Source organism: Caretta caretta, chromosome 5, assembly GCF_965140235.1.
Source record: "Caretta caretta isolate rCarCar2 chromosome 5, rCarCar1.hap1, whole genome shotgun sequence".
Lineage (NCBI taxonomy): Eukaryota > Metazoa > Chordata > Testudines > Cheloniidae > Caretta > Caretta caretta.
The window spans coordinates 100861214-100881293 of record NC_134210.1 but is presented as its reverse complement, the minus strand read 5'-3'; the positions used below and the strand labels follow the sequence as shown (position 1 = coordinate 100881293).

The 20080-nt window shown below is 44.4% G+C and overlaps 1 protein-coding gene across 1 annotated transcript in view; it reads left to right on the top strand.

The window, feature by feature from the left end:
- ENTREP1 (endosomal transmembrane epsin interactor 1) overlaps window positions 1-18182 on the top strand; it is a 44681-nt gene extending 26499 nt beyond the window's left edge. The window contains exons 7-11 of the mRNA XM_048851729.2: window positions 1659-1788; window positions 3188-3266; window positions 8441-8599; window positions 11840-12129; window positions 16706-18182. Coding sequence (XP_048707686.2) covers window positions 1659-1788; window positions 3188-3266; window positions 8441-8599; window positions 11840-12129; window positions 16706-16909 — 862 coding nt within the window. The 3' untranslated portion in view covers window positions 16910-18182. The remainder of the gene's footprint in view (window positions 1-1658; window positions 1789-3187; window positions 3267-8440; window positions 8600-11839; window positions 12130-16705) is intronic.
- Window positions 18183-20080: the final 1898 nt, after the last annotated feature.

Below are 20080 nucleotides of genomic sequence, written 5' to 3'. Positions count from 1 at the left end.
AAATATACAGGGGACACATGTTCCATTATCATGGGTGATATTAAAACACCAGATTCAGTGTACATATGGAATACCTGAGAATTGCACAGTGATCATGTAAAATTAGCCTCTTAATGTTCCCTTCCATTGTTTAGCATAATGACAACTAATTATTTTTAGGGATGGCTGTAGTAGTTTGGTTAAAATGAGAACCAGCTTGAACTTCATGCTTTTCCCCAAAGTGAACTGATCCCAAACTTTTTTAGTTTTTTAAAGGTTTGGCAAAGGGGCCACCTTGCTTTTCTTTCCCTGCTTCCCACTCTATGTCCTTGACCATGAAACTTCACCAACTGATTCCTAAGTTTCTTTCTCCTCCCATGTTGCAAGCAGCTGACTATGTTCCTCTTTTCCCCTCTGCAACTCTTTTTAGGCATTTCCATTCCTGCTCCAATTCATCTGGATTTCCTCAATAACACTTTCACAGGCATTTCTCGTCCCCCACCTGTCCCACAACCCACTGCTGCCTCCCCCTCCACCCCAACACGCTCCCAACATTCAGGGTGAAATGTGTCAAACATACAGATATATCTCTGCCATAGTCAGCTAGAGCAGCTCAAGCCACAAAGTTTGGACTGGATCTGGAGGGCTCCGGTTTTGTTTTAGGCACAAACTCTATTGTCCACACACCATATAGGGGATGCTTGTTGAATTCCTTTTTTTTTTTTTTTTTTTTGGTAAGCTATTGTATGTGATATAAAATTATGTTCCCACAATATGGAAATAGAAAATGTGAACAGCAGTTGGAGGTCAGTGAAAGTGAGGGTTTTAGTGGAGATTTCAAAACGCAGTGACTCTCAAAGTCAGTCCTTAGTGCTTTGTGAGGAAACAGCCCTTGAGATGTCAGTCACTAATGTTTGTTTATTCAGATGTTAAATATGGCAGGATAATAGCATGCAATCAAAAGTAACATTTACAACCACAGACTCAGCAGACATAGAAAACAGAGCTCCACTCCCTTATCCTGGATTAGATATCTCTAAGGGAAATGTAGGAGGGAAGGGCAGATAGAGATTTCTGTTGTAATGTTGGGTTACTGGGATCTCCTTTCATCAAAGACTCAACAGTGAGCTAATAGGATTCATCAATCATATCTGCGTCTATTCACTGACTAAAGTGTCAGGGACTAACTTTTCAAAAGTAGACTCTAAGCTTGGTGCCAGTTTCTGTGTGCCTGTATTTAGATAATCTAAGGCATGTGGTCATGAGCACCTCTAAGAGTTGCTGAACTCCCACTGACTTCAGTTAGAATTAAATTCAGATCACAGATATCTAATTTTGGCTGCCCCCATTTTTGGATGCCCAACCTGAGAGGATTATTTTTGAATGTTTATATCCAAAACTCTCATATCTGCATGAGCTGGATTCAGTATTAAACTGAGAGGGATTCTCTTGGGGCAGACTCTTCTTCTTTCAAAGTCCTTTTGAAGATTCTGGAGAGATGAATCCAAGACGTTTGTTTCCCATGGCATTCTGGAAAAAGCTTTTGCTGGTCTCTGCGTTCATGAACTCTTACTGTGAGCCTGCACAGCAGAATCAATGAAATTCTCTAGCTAATCGTATCTTTTTGCAGGTAGAAAGCTGCCTGGAGGAGGAGAATAATACAAAATTATTTTTCCTAGGATGCTTGGATCGGATGTTATTCCATTGCCACATATTTATGGAGCTAGAATTAAAGGAGTTGAAGTGTTCTGTCCTTTGGATCCCCCGCCTCCATATGAAGCTGTGGTGAGCCAGATCAATCGTGAGCAGGTACAGTCCATGGGATTCTAGCAACCTTTCTTTACTACAGAGATAAGAGTGAACTGAGAGCTAGAAGAACTGAATTTGTACATCTAGTAGTTCTCTATTTGAGAATGGCAGGATAGTACTTCTGGGTTACACAATCCTGTATCACTGCAAACATCAGTAGATAAAGTCTACCGGACTCACTTTTGCAGATAGTGGGAAATCCAGCAGAGGCATTTTCCTCATTTGGATTCTTAAGCATTTGTGGGGGGCATTTTTTAAGACCAAGTAAAACTGGATACAGCTTTGAAATGGATCATTCCTAAACATGAATCCATTAGCCTTTCACATATTTCTCCTCATTGCTGTTAGCATGTTTGATAGTGACAGCAGCTGTTTTCATGTAAAGCAGGGTATGGTGCTCACAGCCCTCCTCCTCATCTTATAATGAAACAAAGTCCACCTCTTCTTGTAGCTCCTTTTTAGGTAAATATAACTCTGCAGCCATTCGGGGCAGTCTTCTGTAATGCGACCACCAGGCTAAGGAAAGGATTTGCCTTGTGGAGGAGTGAATTAAACTGATCTTGGAGTGTTGAGCACTAGTAATTGAATGTGATTGTTCCTGACACTTGTACCACTACTCGTGCAAATAGTGATCAGCAAACAGACCTACTGGCCCTCTGCTTGTACATGCAGAGTTCCGCAGAAACAGTGAAGTCATGGCTGGAGAGGGGCAGACGTGGAGATGGGAGTTTGAGCTCTGCTGCGTGATCCCACTTCCTCCAGAGCCTTTGGAGACCCTACCACAGTGTTGAAGCACCAGGGGGTTTTTGCGGGGTGGAGTGGGGAGGAGCTTCTCTCCACAATATTCCCTCTCGCTAATTAGGGGATACCAATGGTTGCCACTGCTTGAAACAGTAGTAACTCAGGTTCCACACCAGCAACCTTCCCGCTAAGGAATTGTATGCACAAGCATGGCAGTATACCAAGAGGGAAGGGGCCTAAAGGACAGCATGGTGGGACAGCTCCTCAGTGGGAACAGGTAGTTTTTTCCCTGGAGATCCATGGGACTGGGAGTCCTCACCCCACAGCCTCACTGCTGGCCTAAATTCTTCCCACATGAAAATGTTTCAAGGAAGCTCTGCAAGGTATAATCTGGTCCTAAAATAGCTGTATAATAATATTGTCTGAACTGGACAATGGATGTCATTTGTAAAAATGTATCAGTCTGGTTGTTGCAGAGAAATACGTACATACAGTACGTGGTTATTTTTATAAAGCATTGCTGTGCACTGTTAAGCTATAGTGATTTTACTGTGGTAGATGCTGCTGTCTCTACGTGGTAAATGTTTGTAAAGTGCAAAGGGAACTTTTCAAAGGAAAGAGATTAAAATTTTTTACCATTGCTAATTTTGTATGCCAGGGAGGTGCATTCCAAATTCCAGATATGGCAGAAGCTGTCGTTGGCCCACCAGAACCAAACGATACACAAGTCTCTCAAGGTAACTGAGGATGACCTTAGACTGGTAGAACCGTTTTAAGTAATCTAAACTATCTAGCCCAGAGTTTCACACCAAAACTAATTGAACACAGCCACAGCAATATCTTGCTATGTGCTTATTGGTTTGAGGATGGGCACAGATTTACAAGCCTACAGATAAAGAATGGCACATAATAATTAATATTCTTTAAAATGCAGGCAAGTTACCTGTTATCCACACACTAGAGGGTGAGCCAGGATTAGCAATTGAATTAGAAAACAATGTGGTGGAAAAGCATTTTTCTTTTTTATAAATATCTAGCTTCGGTGTTCCCCTGTCTGTGCCATGGCATGGGTGGTGTCCGGATACTGCTGTGGTATGTATAGCCCATTGTGGCTCATTACAGTGCAGTGTCTCTAAACTGGAACTTCCTCTCTGGCTTGGTCTGCACTGGAAAAATGACCCATTGCTGACAATAAGCATTAGCAAGGGGTGCAGCTGCACTGGTGCTGAACATGGCTGGACCACCAGTGTAGGCCAGGACAAGCTCTATTCAACACTGTTTTAGAAAACCGTGGTTGAGAGTTGGTCTAAGTAGGTTTTAACCTCGTTTTACTAAACCAACTCTGGATGTGGTTTCTCTTGGTCTAACTTGCAGTTAAACCACATTCAGTACCAGTTCATCTACACCCTTGCTGACATCCATTCAGCAGTGGGAAAATTTTTCCAATGCAGCTCAGCTTTATGGTGTCAACCTCTACGTTGCTTTGTCTCTTTAACCCACCATTATAATGCAGATTATATTTTGTGCAGAAGATGGTTGCACATTCAAGCAGTCTGTGGACCCATCTACATTAGTCACAATAATACCAAGGAACCCATTTGAAACACAGATCCATTGTGTTGCATAGAGGAGACCTGTGTTAAAGCATTGGACGTGAGAATGACTGATGGCAAGTTTAAAAAATATTTCATTAAAAAAAATAACTCCAAAACATCTACCACGTATTATGGGGAGCAGACACATAACATCCCGACAAGAGTTGCTGAGATACCATGGTGCTGAAGCAGTATAAAACTTAGTCCAATAGGTGCTACCCACCCATCTGTCATAAAGAGGTTAAATCAGATGAAAAAGTACTGCCAACTAGCTGCTTTTTGTTTCATTCAGAGATTTATATTTTAGTGTTCCTCCTGTCATAAACAGGTACTGAAGGGAATAATAAGACCATAATTGACTATAAGATCAGTCTAAACTGTAGTTTTGTCTCCTTGTTTAAATATTCACACCATAGTGGTCTTAAAAGTCACTGGTAGGATGAATGGGAAGCAAAGCAAAAGGCATCTTTATTATTTTTAAGAAGTGTGACTGAGGAAAAAGTAGGATATTGTTTGGAGGGGGGGAATCTAGGTCAAAGTTGAAGCCACACACACACTGCAAATATGAAAGTTAACTGTTTATGTGTTGGGGAGTGGGGGTGCGAGGAAATAAACCAAGCATTAATAGCTCTTAGTTGGAATCATGAATATTGTAATAAAAGTTCATTGTGAGCAAGTGGTGACCAAAAAAAAAAAAAAGGTTGATTCCCTTAAATCTGTACTTCTGTGTGATTATTTTTCTCAGATTTCCTCATCATCACAGAATCAGAGGACTGGAAGGGACCTCAAGAGGTCTTCTAGTCCAGTCCCCTGCACTCAAGGCAGGACTTAGTATTATCTAGACATAAATGTACCAGTCAGTCTGGAACCCCTGAAAACAAGCACTTAAGCTCTTCTAAGACATGCTGTGTAGCAGTGAGATGAACAGAGAGAAATACAAAAGACTGGTAGTGAATGTATGAGGCTAAATCCTGAGGTACTTACATAGGCAAACTACTATTGCTTCCCAATGGCATGTTGCCTGAGTACAAACTGAGTGAGGATCTTGGTATTTCATTGCATTATGAGCAACCAAGCTCTGAAAACAGAGCACAAGAAGGCTATAGTATAGGTAAGGCCAAGATTATGTCACAGACATTGTGGAATCCGTGACGTTTAGCGACTTTGTGACTCTGGAGGGCCCCACAGCTGACCAGCCTCTGCCAGCAGTGGGGGACCCTGCAGCAGCCCAGCATCTGCGAGTGGCAGGACCCTTCACAACTGACCGGCCGCTGTCGACCCCTGAGCTGCCCAGCTGCCATGGCTGGCCGGGGTCCCCCCCTGCGGCAGCTCAGCCGTCGCAGCAGCCAGCCAGCCCCCTGCAGCCACCCCCTGCAGCTCCCAGCCAGTGGCAGCAGAGGGACCCCAGAACTGCTCAGTAGCCGCAGTGCCCCCCCCCACCTTTGCAGCTCCCCAGCAGCCGCTGCCACTGGCAGGGGGTCCCTCTGCAGCTGCTCAGCAGCCGTGAACAGCCGATGGCGGCAACAGAGGGGATCCCAGAGCTTCTCAGTGGCCGTGGCCTTCCTCCACCCCGCATGTCCCCAGCCCCCGCAGCTGGCAGGGCTCCCCCACCCCGCAGATGCAAGCAGCTCTTCCCCCTCCCTCCCAATGAAGCTCCCAGCTGCCAGCAGCTGCAGCAGGGGGACCCTGGAGCTGCTCAGTGGCCAGGGTGGGGGGGGGGCCCTGCAGCTCCCCTGCCACCACAGGTGGTGGGGGACTCCCCTCCCTCTGGCAGCTCCCAGCCCTGCAGGGTGGCAGAGGACCCCTCCCAGCCACGGGGCAATGGGGTCCCTGCCACTCCCAGCTACTGCAGGGGGGGGCACAGGATGCTGGACCCTCCTCCCTCCCCATTTTGTCAAGGATATTTTTAGTAAAAGTCAGGGACAGGTCACGGCTTCCGTGATTTTTATTTTGGTTTGTTTTTTGTTTATTGCCCATGACCCAGCCATGACTTTTACTAAAAATACTCATGACAAAATCATAGCCTTAAGTATAGGCAATTGGTATACATAACATGAAAGATCATTCTGTGTGTTGCCTGCAATGTCTCCAGAAAAGAAGCTGTAATCAATTTCTTGATAATATTTCAAATCCACTTTGTAAGACCCACTACATCTGTAGTCACATGGACATGTTCTAATATGCACGGTTCTGTGATTAGTAAAGAGTCTCAGCCATTTAAACCTCAGAATGTCTTTAAGTTCTGATACTACAGGAAACTGAGCCACAGATCAAAGGTATTTAGGCACATAACTCCCATAACTCTGCATAAATACCAGGATCTGTGCCTGCCTGTCTTGGTAAAGAAAGGTGTCAATTCCACTGGCAGGAGCCTGTGCTTTTAGGGTAAAGTTTCTTCTCTTTATTGTTGTGCAGACGGAGGAAGATGTAATAGAATGAGGAGGTTTGCTAGTTTCACGAAAGAATCTGAGTGGAATGATTTTGTGGGATCTCTCAGTTGTCGGAGGAGAACAAATAGACATAATGCTGCATTTACACCTGGCTTACTGTAGCGGCTTCCAGAATAAACCCAGCAGTCAGAAAAGTGGGTGGTACTGGCAGAGAAGAGGGCCTGGTAAAGGCAGCTGGGGCATGCACTAATTCAGTGCATTCCTTTGGCAGTAGTCACCAGCAAGATTGATTTCTCCCTTCCCCTTTCAGCTATGGAGTCCCTGGTGGAAATAGTTACCCACCCCTAGCAGAGCCTCTGAGGAAGGCAGCAGTGAAGCATCACCAGATGGTGCAGTAGAGATCTGTAGGCCAGCTAGTGAGTATTTGGCCCATAGGGCCTGAGACTCCTCCTCCTGAAATAAATGGGAGTTTTCCAATTGATAGCAGCGAGAGCAGGCTCAAGCCCTTTACTGACAGCTGATGACATGTGGCAGTTACCCTTCATCACTATATAATCCTAGAAGCAAGTATACTTCTGCTGTCATCCCCCCTTCTAGCTCCTGTAATCTTTTTACCTTGGGAATTTAAAAGGTTGAAACTAAGATTACAGATAACTAGACATCAGAGAGTCACTAGACCAAATTAATCTCTGCTTTTATTTAAAACACATTTCACTGCAGTAACGCTCTTGTAAATTGCAGGATCATTAGTGTACTGTAATACTCAAAGGTTATTGTAACTCCACTGGCTTCAGTTCAGTTACACCAGGGAGGGGCTTGGATCTTTGATCCTACACGATTTCCTGATTCCTTTTCTGTTATAGTTTGTTATTGTGTTGGCTCTTGCTTTTGAGCTGTCCCCCACTCCAACTTTCCAGGTTGATAACTGCTTTTGTGTGCTTCACCTCATTGCTTCCTCTTGTTATCTGGATTTCCTAGGCTGCGATCAAGTACCAGACCAGATGCTCCAGTCAACAAATAAAAACAAACTCCTGGGATATGCTTTTTCAGTGATTTCAATCTCTGTGGCTTCTCTATTAGCAAGACAAAGTGATGAACCACCGTTTCTCAGGTTCTAAAAAAGAGATTTACTCTCGTCCCCCACACAGACAAGAATATGTTGTTTCCTTGCAAGGTACCAATTGCTGACAGAGATGGTTACAAAATGAACATCCAGGAAAAATATCCAGCTGCATCCTCTTTCAAATTCTCTGCAACATAATATATTGCACCACTTGCTGTCACCATCATATGGTCTGTATTATAGTGGCATATGAGTCCATGGAGCAGGGGGCCTGCTGTTTGATTAGAGGGAAAGAAAATGAATGAACAGAAATATTTTCCTAGGCTCTCTGTATCTTAACTAAGGAGAATATGAAACTGGATCTTAAAATATAGCAAACTGGTGTGCAAATGGCTGGCTTAGAAATACAAACCTGTAAACACAAGTATTAGGTTCTCTGGTTTTCCACAATACCACATCAAGTGCTATCATACTCAGGTATAGCCACCGAAATACAGGACTTCAGCTAAGTATTTTATTTCTCTCTCTAAGAAGGTGTGAATCTTGGTATGTTCCTGGGGTGCTGAACCGTTTGTTCTGGTCTAAACTTTCAGTTAAACAATTTGGCAGCAGTTCAGCTGTGCCTATTGGTGAGTTTGACTGGTTGTAAGAAGTAGGTCATTTTTTTGACAAGGCCTGTGAGGAAGATTTTTTTAGAGGTGCACAGGCTTCGGAATTTTTTTTTCTTTCAAGCCTTGCAACTTCCATTGAGCTCAATGGCAATCACGAATGTGACCCTTAAGTGCAAGTTTAATCTGTTATTGGCTGGAAGATATTGCATAATTGGTTTATTCTGTGTTGTTTTCCTTCATCTTTACCTGCAGTCAGTGGGGATATTCCTGATTCTTCCAGTAGAGAGAGCCTTTCAACTTCAAATCTGAGCTCAGTGCCTGCAGAACAAAAGCAGGCATGCAAGAGAGCCTTCAACCCTCTGAGGAAGAGATCAAAAAGTGATCCTGTGCTACACGGCTTGCCACCTAGAGGTGATCAATTTTCTATATCAACACTATCATACATTGCACTCAATTTCTTAAGTCTGTGTGTGTCAGACGATGCCAGTGCCTTGAATTTGATATAGCAATCTGGCAGATGTTGAATGTATCATATAGAGGCTTTGGGGAGACCCCCAAGAAAACAAGTGTCTGAGTTAAAAGCAAACATGTACACACCTTTCCAAAGACATGTATTAGCACTTTTAGCTTCTACATCTGGTTGGTTGGGTTGTTTTTTGTTTTTTTTTTTTGGTAGTTATAGCTACTAGTAAAAAAGGAGGAAAAATACTGGGTGGTTTTCCCCTTTCAGTGTATTTATTTTTCACTTAAGTGATATTTGCATCTAATGAGCATGTTCTGTCTTGCGCACTTTGTTTCACAGGGATGTCAGCAATTTCTGAGCCACCATCTCCTGCCCACTTACTCTTCCCCACTTTGTAATCTCAGAACCCTTTCATTAACAGCATCTACATTCTCACTGGTCCAAGACCCACGTCTGGATTTCCGCTTAGGAGCAGTAGGCACGTGCCTAGGGGCGGCAGAGCTCTAGGGGTTCCTAAATGTTACAAATGGGTTAAAAGTTTCATTTTTTACAGAAAATATGAAGGTCAGCTGTAGGCGGGGGGGGGGGGGGGGGGCGCTGAAGATGCTGTGTCTAGGGGTGTGTAAGGTGTAAATCCAGCCCTGCCCAAATCTAAGGAGACATGTTTCCATGGACATCTGCTACATGACTGGGTGCTCTGGGATATGCTGGCTACAGCTCATTCCCCTCTGCAGTTCTAAAAAAACCCACCAGGGCCCATGCAAGGATATTTTGCACCCTAGGCAAAACTTCCACCTTGCGCCCCCCCTCCCCCTCCCCTCGACAACCTCCAAAAACTAGTAAACTTAAACAGCCTGTCAGAACGGGTAACAGCTGTTGTCATGTTTCTTTTTTACCTTTAAGGCGTTTCAATTGCCTCTGATGGTGTCCCATTCAAAGTCTTACTGTTGTGTAAAGCTAAACAACTGAGCCTTCCATTGCATCACCAGCCAGGTTAGGCAGGGTGACAAATCCCCCTTGCTCCAAATGGCCATTATCCCCTGGTGATTAATTTCTACTCCAAGTCTATAAAGCAGACTTTTAAGGTAAATACATTATTCCTTCAATATTACCTATGCACACATTTCACAAAGATTCTCACTCTTGACAAGTTACCAGCCTTGTGTAGATACCTTCCACGTTCCTCTTTGTGGGTAAGTGCCCTGTAAGACACATGTGGGGTGCAGTGAATTTGTCAGGCCTGTGGTGACAGCTGTTTGTGAAGATCAGGGGGCCTTTTGCCAAGGGGTGCTGGTGTCACAGTGAGCTTGGGGTGGCTGACTGTATGGGGCAGGGCACGGAGGCTGGTGGGGTAGGTAACACTCACTGGGCTGGGGGGCAGGCGGTGCTGGGATGGGGCAGGGGCAGAGGCAGGTACCTGTCAGTCTCCAGCGCTCGGGCCACACCAGGGCCAGCAGCCTCTGCACCTCAGAGTCTCCCCTGCTTGCCCGGGGGCCACTCCTCCTCTCAGGCTCCCTGGCCGCTGCCACCACGGCCACCTGGGAGGACGCGGGCGGGGGGCGCCGCCGCGGAGGAGACACAAGGGGCCGGGCACAGCAGCAGCGCAGCCTCTCCTGCCCCATGGTGGGCTACACTCCCCACTTGCCCCTGCTGCTGCGGAGGCTGCTGCCGCCCTGGGCTCAGGCGGCCCGGCTCCCCCCGAGCGGCACCCACTTCCTGCTGCTTTCGGCCAGCAGGTGCGGGGCCCCAGCCAAGCCCGGCCCCTTGTGTCTCCTACCGCAGCGGCGCCTAGTTCACCTAGTGGTTACACCGGCCCTGATCCCCACTAACTACAGCCTCCCAACTTTCAGTCGGGAATTCTGAATTGTTGGAATTCTACCAGGAGCTGCTGATGCATATTAAATTCTCACAAAATAAATGATGTGTGGGTTTTAATAATGGCTGCTTGCTTAGGATAATAAAATAAGTGCAATTTCTGTCTGTCTTTAGCAGTGAAGGAACCTGTCACTGTGTCATACTTACCAGTCTATATAGCATTCAGCATATTCTCATCTGATCATCTTCCCCCCCAGGTTCATGTTCTTCTCCTGCATGCATTTTTTCCATTCCGTCTTTTTTCCTCCTCCCCTTCTTTCACAGTGCTCCTGAAGCAGTGGTTAAATGGCATGAAACAGTCATCTATTACTGGCAGATTAGATATGGTAGAAGCAGGGGATGCTCTGTGCTGCACATAAAAGCCGCTTTTAAGCACTTAAAAACACGCCATCAAGAGCCCAGTTTGTAATTGTTTCTATACAATGTGGCCTTGAACCACCTGAAAGTGAAATACTCAGTTGCTGCAGAGATGGAAGTCAGCTACCAAACTAACTAGGGAAGTCACTTCCATGTAGTTTGAGCTCCCTTGATGAGAGGTACCGGAGTTCCTCCTGGAATTATCATCATCCCTGGCATAATGCTTGCATTACAGAGTTGCCTTATTAACCTGTGGGTGCTTTTCTCATAACCGAAACACAGTAGTAGCAATTTTTATTTACACAATATGCCTCAGAATACAGTGGGAGTGGGGAAAAAATCAGTGGTACTTATGTCAGAAAGGGGAACTACTATTCACAAATTGTGAAAATCACTGTAGTTTAGAAGGGAGCATACAGGCCCTGAACAGTACTTAGACCCCATGAAGGACCTTTGGTGTAGAACAGTGGTTCTTAAACTTTTGTACTGGTGACCCCTTTCACATAGCAAGCTTCTGAGTGCAACACCCCCCTTCTAAATTAAAAACACTTTTTTATATACTTAACACCATTATAAATGCTGGAGGCAAAGCGGGGTTTGGGGTGGAGGCTGATAGCTTGTGACCCCCCCCGTAATAACCTCACAACCCCGTGAGGGTTCCTGACTCCCAGTTTGAGAACCCCCGGTATAGAGGTTCTCTCTAATGTGCACTCTCTACTGGCGTAAATTTGACACAAAGCACCAATATTTATCTGGGGTGGAGGGGGGAATTGATGCTTATTACCACCGGTGCTAGCATGGCAATAATTAAATTGCACTGGTTACCACGATGTCACATTTATTTGTGCAATGTATCAGTGTTGAATTGCTGTCAGTGCTGACATCTCATTTTGACGTTTTTTCAACTGCTCAGATAAAGTAAAGGGGCTTTATTTTGTTTTTGTTTTTGCCTTCAGGTCCGGTACTAAGCTGTGAAGCTGCAACTCAGACTGAATTAAAACCAAAACTGGCCACTGTCATTTTGAGAAAGGGTTTGAGAGCAAGAGCTTTGAGAGCAAGACCCCGGTCTTTGGTAGACTACAAGTCATACATAGACACTAAGCTGCTTGTGGCAAGGTTCCTAGAGCAGTCCTCCTGCAGCATGACCCCTGACATACACGAACTGGTGGAAAATATCAAATCTGTTTTAAAGTCGGACGAAGAACACATGGAGGAAGCCATCACCAGCGCCAGCTTCCTGGAGCAGGTAGCTTATTATTATTGTTGCGATGAACCGGAGACCTAAATATTTCCTCACTTTGTTAATTGGCTTCTCTAGCATACAAACAAACCACTGGTACGGTTTACAGCTGCACTCTGGATAGCAGCAAGAGTCAGCGTTTGACCTCTAGCAGGGTTTGCTGGTATGTCAGGTTGGTTCTGGGAAAGAATGAGAAGCCAAGCAGTGATGTATCTAAAATACTTTTGCAAAACACAGAGCTAACCAAGATTCAGGGAAGGGGAAGTGGAACAAGAAAACATTTTTCAAAATAGTGTGAACACCATGCATACATAAAATTAAGAGGCAGATGAATATTAGCCTCCTCCCCACCCGCAAAAACAGGGCAAAATCCCCTTGTGGCAGAAACATGGACTACAAAGTGACATGAGAATATTATACTTCACACAGAAGAAAGGTTGTAGAAGATTATAAAACAGAATAAATTGAAATTATAATTTATTACCCCATCGCAAAAAACAAACAAAAAAAACCCCATTGTGGTATGTGTCCAGAGCTAATTGAATTTAGTGAAGACATAAAAATGTTAATTACTGCCACCATCTAAGAATATAACTAAAATATCTGTTACCTTCAAGTTTTACAAGTTACTGTAAAATAGCTAAGCCTCTTGGTTTCTCTATAATCAGTTGTTTCTAGTGCGAGCTTTCTGCTACACCTTCTTAAAACTCCAGTGCCATTTTTAAAGCCAATGGGCTAATTCAGTCTTGATCACATTGAGTTTATTTGTATTTTACAACTCGGCTGCAAATCCCATTATGCAAAAATAAGTCTGCATTCTAAAAAGAGGCCCAGACTCATCCTTATTTCCCCAAGTCCTCAACCAGGGCTGGAACTGTCAGCAGCTTTCCAAAATTATTAGTATTTATCTGTATTACCATAGCCCCTACAAGTCTGAGTCATGGCCCAGGACCCCACTGTGCTAGGTGCCGTACAAATGCAGAACAAAAAGACAGTCCCTGCCCCGAAGAGCTTACAATCTAAGTGTAAGGCAAGAGCCAACAGGTGGATACCAACAGATAGGGGAGTACAAGGAAACAATGAGCCAATATTGGGCAGTATGGTAAGCAGTGTGTTCTGCACACCAACAACTTTACCACTGTCAAGTTTGTTTGTTTTTTTTATAACTATCACAGAAAAGGAGAGTTTTAAGGAGGGTTTGGACTCTACTCCTCAGCCTCTATCACAGGACCAAAACAGCCTCCTAGAGAGGGAGACTTGTAAGCAAACCCCCTTACTTTCCAAAGCAGTCACTGCCCTGCTGTCCCAGTTTTAGATAATATAGGGTACTTGTCTGCCCCTCTGGTGAACTCCCCAAGGTGGTTTGGCCTGGTTCCGCCCTACCAGTTACAGCCCTTACAGGGCAGGTATATGTTGCACTCCTTTCTGAGTTCCAAGGCTGCCAGGAAACAACAAAGACTGTTGCTGAGCATATAGTTCAGACTCACTGATCCACCGCATAGAAGGCTAACTCCCCCCAGCCACTGAGAGAAGAGGGATGCTGCAGGTCTGTGAAACAGAGCCTGTGAGAAACATAATGGGGTAGCTATCAAATCATCGTCCTCCTCCTCCCCTCCCCCCCTGAAATTGTGCACATGAATCTGTACTAGTCCAATATCAACAATCAGCACACTTTAGTTTCAAAAGACATGCTGACAAGGCACAATGGAGTCATAACAAAATGTCTAGGGCCAAGAAAGGCATAAAACAATCTCCTGACTCCCTGGCTTCTGCCTCAAGACTATCTTTCTTTTCCTCTATCCTTTATTCTCAGGGAAGAAGCTGTGTGTTGTAACTTCTAGCAGTCAGGTAGAGGATTACTCAAGAAATACATGATATAAAAACCCTACCAGAAGCGACCTCTCTCTGTTATTTATTCAGGGAATCTTGAACCAAATACAAAGTAACCTAGAGGAAAAGCAGACAATGCTGAACACATCCTTATAGTAACAGGAAGAGCACTCAGAAATTTTTCTTATAATTTGATATAATCCACATATAGGCCAGAGACACTCTCATGAAATGTCTTGGGTACCCTGGAGACACAGAATGTTCAGGCAGGTGGATCTACCGCACAAGTGATTCTTTATTAAAATGGTGGAAAAGTCAATGGTTATAAGAAAAGGAGTACTTGTGGCACCTTAGAGACTAACCAACTATGGTTATAGTTCACACAGGGTTTATGCAACTCTTTAGTTTGCCTGGATTCTTGCCCCCAGCATTTCGCTTTGTGTTTTAGGATCAAAGGAACCGTGTGAGATTTCCCTAGCTTCATGTTGAAGCTGATACATGGCTGATGGTTTCACCCAGAGCCATAACCTTGTCCAAGTTCAAGGAAAGGTTTGAGAAACTCTGCGGAAGTAACCAAAATTGTGAAACTAGGCAGTTTTCTTTACAAAGGTTTCTTGCAGCTTTGGTCTTTACATAAAAATGGGTCTTTCAGACCAGAGCAGCCTTCTCAGAGCTGGTCTGAAGGATAGCTGGTATAGAGTGATAGCTTTTGTAAGAAGGGAAGGCTAGAAATAGGGAAAAATGGGAAATAATCACTTTTGGACCATTACTGATCATTATCTTGCACTTTGGGTGAGCTAATATCAGAAGGACACCTATGTTTAGAAAAAAATGTTGGGGGGAGACCAGGAGTAAAAATGAACTAATCCTGCACACATGCTGTGGGAAGTGGGGAGGAAGATGTTCCCACCCCAGATGGCCCACGCCCCATCAGTGATTGGGCCTATGTACACTTTTCAATGTAGTACCTGCCATATCATGATATACATTAATGAACTGTGAGCAAGTCTGGCATAGAATCAGAACTGGAATGGACTTCGAGAAGTCACCTAGTCGAGTCCCCTGCACTCGAGGCAGGAAAAAGTATTATCTAGACCAGGGGTCGGCAACCTGCGGCATGTGTGCCGATTTTTACTGGCACACTGCTGCCAGCCGGGGTCCCGGCCCCCGCCCCGGCTCAGCCTGCTACCGGCCTGGCTGAATGGAACCCCAGGCCAGCAGTGGGCTGAGCAGTGCCAGCGGCCAGGACCCCGGCTGGCAGGAGCCGGCGGACGGAGCCCACTGCCAGTCTGCGGTTCTGTCCGCCAATGTAGCGTATTAAATTTCTCCCCGTAGGAATGTGCTACTTGCAGAGCACCAGGACGGGCAGTCGTAAGTAGTACGCTGTAAGTAGCACATTCCTACGGGGAGAAATTTAATACACTACACCGGGGTAGGGAAGGCTGTGCCTCCCAAACAGCCGGCCCACTTCCCACCCCCTGACTGCCCCCCTCATAACCCCTGACCCATCCAACCCCCTCCTGCTCCTCATCCCCTGCCCCCCTCAGAACCCTCCACCCATCCAACCCCCTGCCCCTCCCTCCACTCCTTGTCTCCTGACTGCCCCCTCCTGGGACCCGAGCCCCCCATCCAAGCCCCCCTGCTTCCTGTCCCGACTTCCCCGACCCCTGACAGGCCCCCTGGGACTGCCACGCCTATCCAACCACCCCGTTCCCCGTCCCCTTACCCTGCCGCTCAGAGCATCAGGACGGGCAGCCATAAGTAGTACACCGTAAGTAACACATTCCTATGGGGAGCAATTTAATACACTCCACCCAGCCCCACTCAGCCCACTGACGGTCTGGAGTTCTCAAAATATGTTCTCTCACCCCTTATCAAAAATTACACTACAATTAGCTTAAAAACTTAAACTCAAAAACTTTGTGTATTACAGTAATCGTTAAAAAATGTATAATGTTAAGAAATACATAGGGTTGATGAAACAAAGTAGTTGTACTTAGGTGCCTGTGCTTAATTTGTGTTTTCGATGATTTACCTTCTAAAAAAATCTTGCATGTCTCGCACCCCCAGAAAGGGCATCTCAGACCCCCAGGGGATGCGTGCACCCCAGGTTAAGAACCACTACACTAAACTGATAAGATCTGCATTTTAATTTAATTTTAAATGAAGCTTCTTAAACGTTTTTAAAACATTGTTTACTTTATATACAACAATAGTTTAGGTACATAATATAGACTCATAGAGAGAGACCTTCTAAAAACATTAAAACGTATTACTGGCATGCAAAACCTTAAATTAGAGTGAATAAATGAAGAATCGGCACACCACTTCTGAAAGGTTGCCGACCCGATCTAGACTATCCCTGACAGGTGTTTGTCCAGCCTGGTCTTAAATATCCCCAATGATGGAGATTCCACAACCTCCCGAGGCAATTTATTCCAGTGCTTAACCACTCTGACAGTTAGGAAGTTTTTCATAATGTCCAACCTAAACCGCTCTTGCTTCAATTTAAGCCCATTGCTTCTTGTCCTATCCTCAGAGGTTAAGAAGAACAATTTTCCTCCGTCCTCCTTGTAACAACCTTTTATGTACTTGAAAAGTACATGTGGTTATCCGAGAAATATTAGCGAAAGCTGCAGCTTCCTACCCCCAGGAAGTTGGGCCAGGGGTGACTTCAGTAGAATATATTTTAAAAAGCAACAACTGAGAAGCCAAATGAAATGAAGTTTAACTTTTTTCCATTTCTTTGAAGGTTATGACTCCAGCTCAGCCATCGACATCAAGGACACATAAACTCCCGTTTAGAAGACACCCAGGGCTGCTGCACCTGGAGAGCTGTGGAGATCTGAGTACTTTCACTACATCAGAAAACCAGGTAGCAGACAGGAGAACCCAGAGACTAGAGCACGAACGGCCCCATAGTCTCATTGGAGTTGTACGGGAAACTGTGCTCTGATTTAGTCTTGTTGCTTATCTGAGTTCCTAGGTGCGACAAACCAACAGGGCTGGAAAATCATCTCTGACAAGCAGGTTGATGAGACTATCACAAATACATTTTTTCACGCTTTTGGAACCTGCCCCGGAGACTCTTTGACAAAGTTAATTCTATAAAACTTTTCTCTTTGTTGTTCTGGTTCCCAGCTGGCTTTAAAACAAGGATATCCAGGTGCAATTAGTATATTCCCGGATCATTGTTTTGGCGCACTGTTGTAGTTTTTCAGTTCTTGGAATTGATTCATTCTTGTTACTAAATCACATGTTATACAGTGGATAAAGTTGAATGACTGTACCTTGACTTTTGAGGTAGGCATGGTTATGCATGAATTCATTCATTTTTGTCTTATTGGGGCATATGGGCCAAATTCTAATCTCATGTCTGTATAAAACCATTGAAGTCAATGGAATAGCTCCTCAATTGAGTTCAGCTGAGCTATGTCAATGTATACCTGCAGTGATACGGCCCTATGGATTTACTCCATACTACAGCTGTGCAAATACTGCAGAACAGTATATACTTTCACAAGTAGCCTTGGTGAAAGTGTTTTGTGCTGCCATCTTGAAAACTCTTTGTGGGCTTGGGTGTCAGTCATTTAGTCAGGGAACTGAAATACTATCCTGGGCTTTTGGTGACCTCAGTCACACAACACAAATAGTGAATTAGGAACAGCAAATACTCAAAGCACAGTGAACAGTTCATGAGCAACCCACGAGCTGAAATACACTGGCATCAAATATTTGTCATTCTGAATAATGTACAAATCCATGAGTCGGTCTGTTGTTTGCAGATGAGTGGAAAAAGGCACTAAATTTGTAAAATTGCTGACGACTAATAGTTTGGCAAATTCTATTGCATTTATGCTGGTAACTGAGAACAGAATTTAGCCCCATTTCTGTATTGTAGAAGGATACAGATCGTGATCCAAAGCCCTCTACAGCCACTGGGAGTCTTTTTCCATTGGCTTTAATGGGCTTTGGATCAGGCTCATTGTTTGTAGCATTAAGGCTATTTATAGCAGCTTCCTGTATTGCAGCAAGATACAAGTTGTCCTTTAAGTGAGATGAAATATTCCTGCTGTTAACGCTTTACTTAGGGTAACTATTAAATCACTTTCCTTGGGAAAAACTAAAAGCTGTACACTGTAAGTTCTAATTAAGCTTGATTAGAAGAAGAAAGAGTTGAATCAGTTTATTCTTGCTTGAAGGAAGAGAAATAAACTGTTTAATTTGTATATCTGGAATCAATGTTTTTTGTTTTGTTTACACAGCTTGTTCATGCTAATGTTGATCACTAGCTAGAACCTTCTGCTTGGGGAAAGCAGCTGATGCACTCAAGCAGGTCCCTGCATCCATCTGAAGCTCAGAGCAGGATCAGCATCTACCTTTTTAATAGTAATTATCAAGCAGTAAAACTATATCTTCCCACAGCAAAATCGAGGACACAGTCTCAATGGAACAAATTATCCCTACCACACCCCCAACAGCTGTAGAACCAATCAATTATGAGCACCTTGGAAGCAATTGTCTAGTGTCAAAGTCATAATTGTTAGGTCATTAATCACTTAACTTTGCCCCAAGCAGTTCACTTGTAAATGATTAGCATCACTCATAGTGTTTCATAGAGATGTGTATGTACTGGAGCACCTGGGCTTCAAGGGAAATTTCTGATTACCATAAGAGTGCCTTCCAGGAGTAAGGCCTTTGAACCATTTTGAGTGGAGTATTTTTTTAATAGGCTCGGTTAGCTTCAGTACTGCAAGGTGACAAGGATTGGTAGCAAGGAAGGAAACACCACAAATGCAGTTTGATAGAAGTATGGCCTGCTTTATTCAGCCAAAAGAAAATACAATGTAGGTGTGGTGGCAATTAACCTCTCATGGTTTAAGGCTTCTTTTTTGTGACTTCCTTGACACATAATAGCTCAGGGGCAATTCTGCCCTCTTATCCCTTCAGGGAGTGGGGAATAGATTGGGAAGTCCTTAACACCTGCACTTTGCATAGCTGGCTGGATGAGAGGGTAGGAGGAGTTGTCTGAAGAGCAGAAATGGAGCCAGAGACTATCTACAAATCTACCACCCAACCCCCTCTGCATAGGAGTGATGGAAGGAAATAGAATTGAAGCTCCGAGGTAGTTTTGACCATCGTGCACTGCAAGCTGAGGAACAACCTGTCCCCCTGAATACTGCAGAACCTCACTGCACCAAACTTTGGACAGGGAGCAGAATTTGGCCAGCGGTAAATTCCTGAGGGTAATGACTTACAAGACCAACTGTCCTACGCAGTGACAGCAAATTCACCTGTGGTAGGTCACATGTGCTGTAGCAAAAGCTTTAAAGAAATATGGGAATCATTCAATATCTCTCCCATTTCCCTAACTAAAATATGTTGGTCACGGAGAATAAGCAAAGGTTTTCACCTCATCTGCCAAAGAGAAAGTCATAGCATGATAGCAGTGGAATAGGGGCCTTCTTAGGAGAACAAGGCATTGAACGGGGGAGTTTTGTACGTAACCAGAGTCTGATGTCTTGGGCATAACTGGTTGATGACAAGCAAGTCAAATATCTTCCAGCCAGTTTTGAGAAAGCTGCCCCAAGCTGCGTTTTCATCATCTTACAATGTTTCACATGCTCAGAAGAATTAGGCTAGCACTCTACTAGAACGAGAGATTGTCTCAGATTTAATGGCACTTGCTTACTTGGGGCCAGATCAGTCTTGTTGCTCCTGTGTACTCAGGGGCTGAATTAGGATTCCCCACATTAGAGAACCAATCATCTGCAGCTAACGTTCCATATGGACTGAAGGTTAAAATGTGTGTGTATATGCTAGAGAGGATGCACCTTTAATGCCAAACAGTCACTAGGCCTGCTGCAGACTGACCACTCAAGTGTTTTTCAGAAACTTGCTTAGAGAAGTATAGTCTTGTCAGTTTGGGGAGGAAATAAAAAGCACCTAACTCACTAGCTTTACTAACATGACCTTCATCATCCATGTTGGAATCCAGTGACAGTTGGGAGTCAGATATCCTCTCCTGGGATTGAAGTTGGAAATATCCATGAATCTTAATAATTTCTACAGCAAATGTAGCTTGAAGGCAGAATGGGAGGCTTTGGGCTGTGTGGCAGGAGTAATT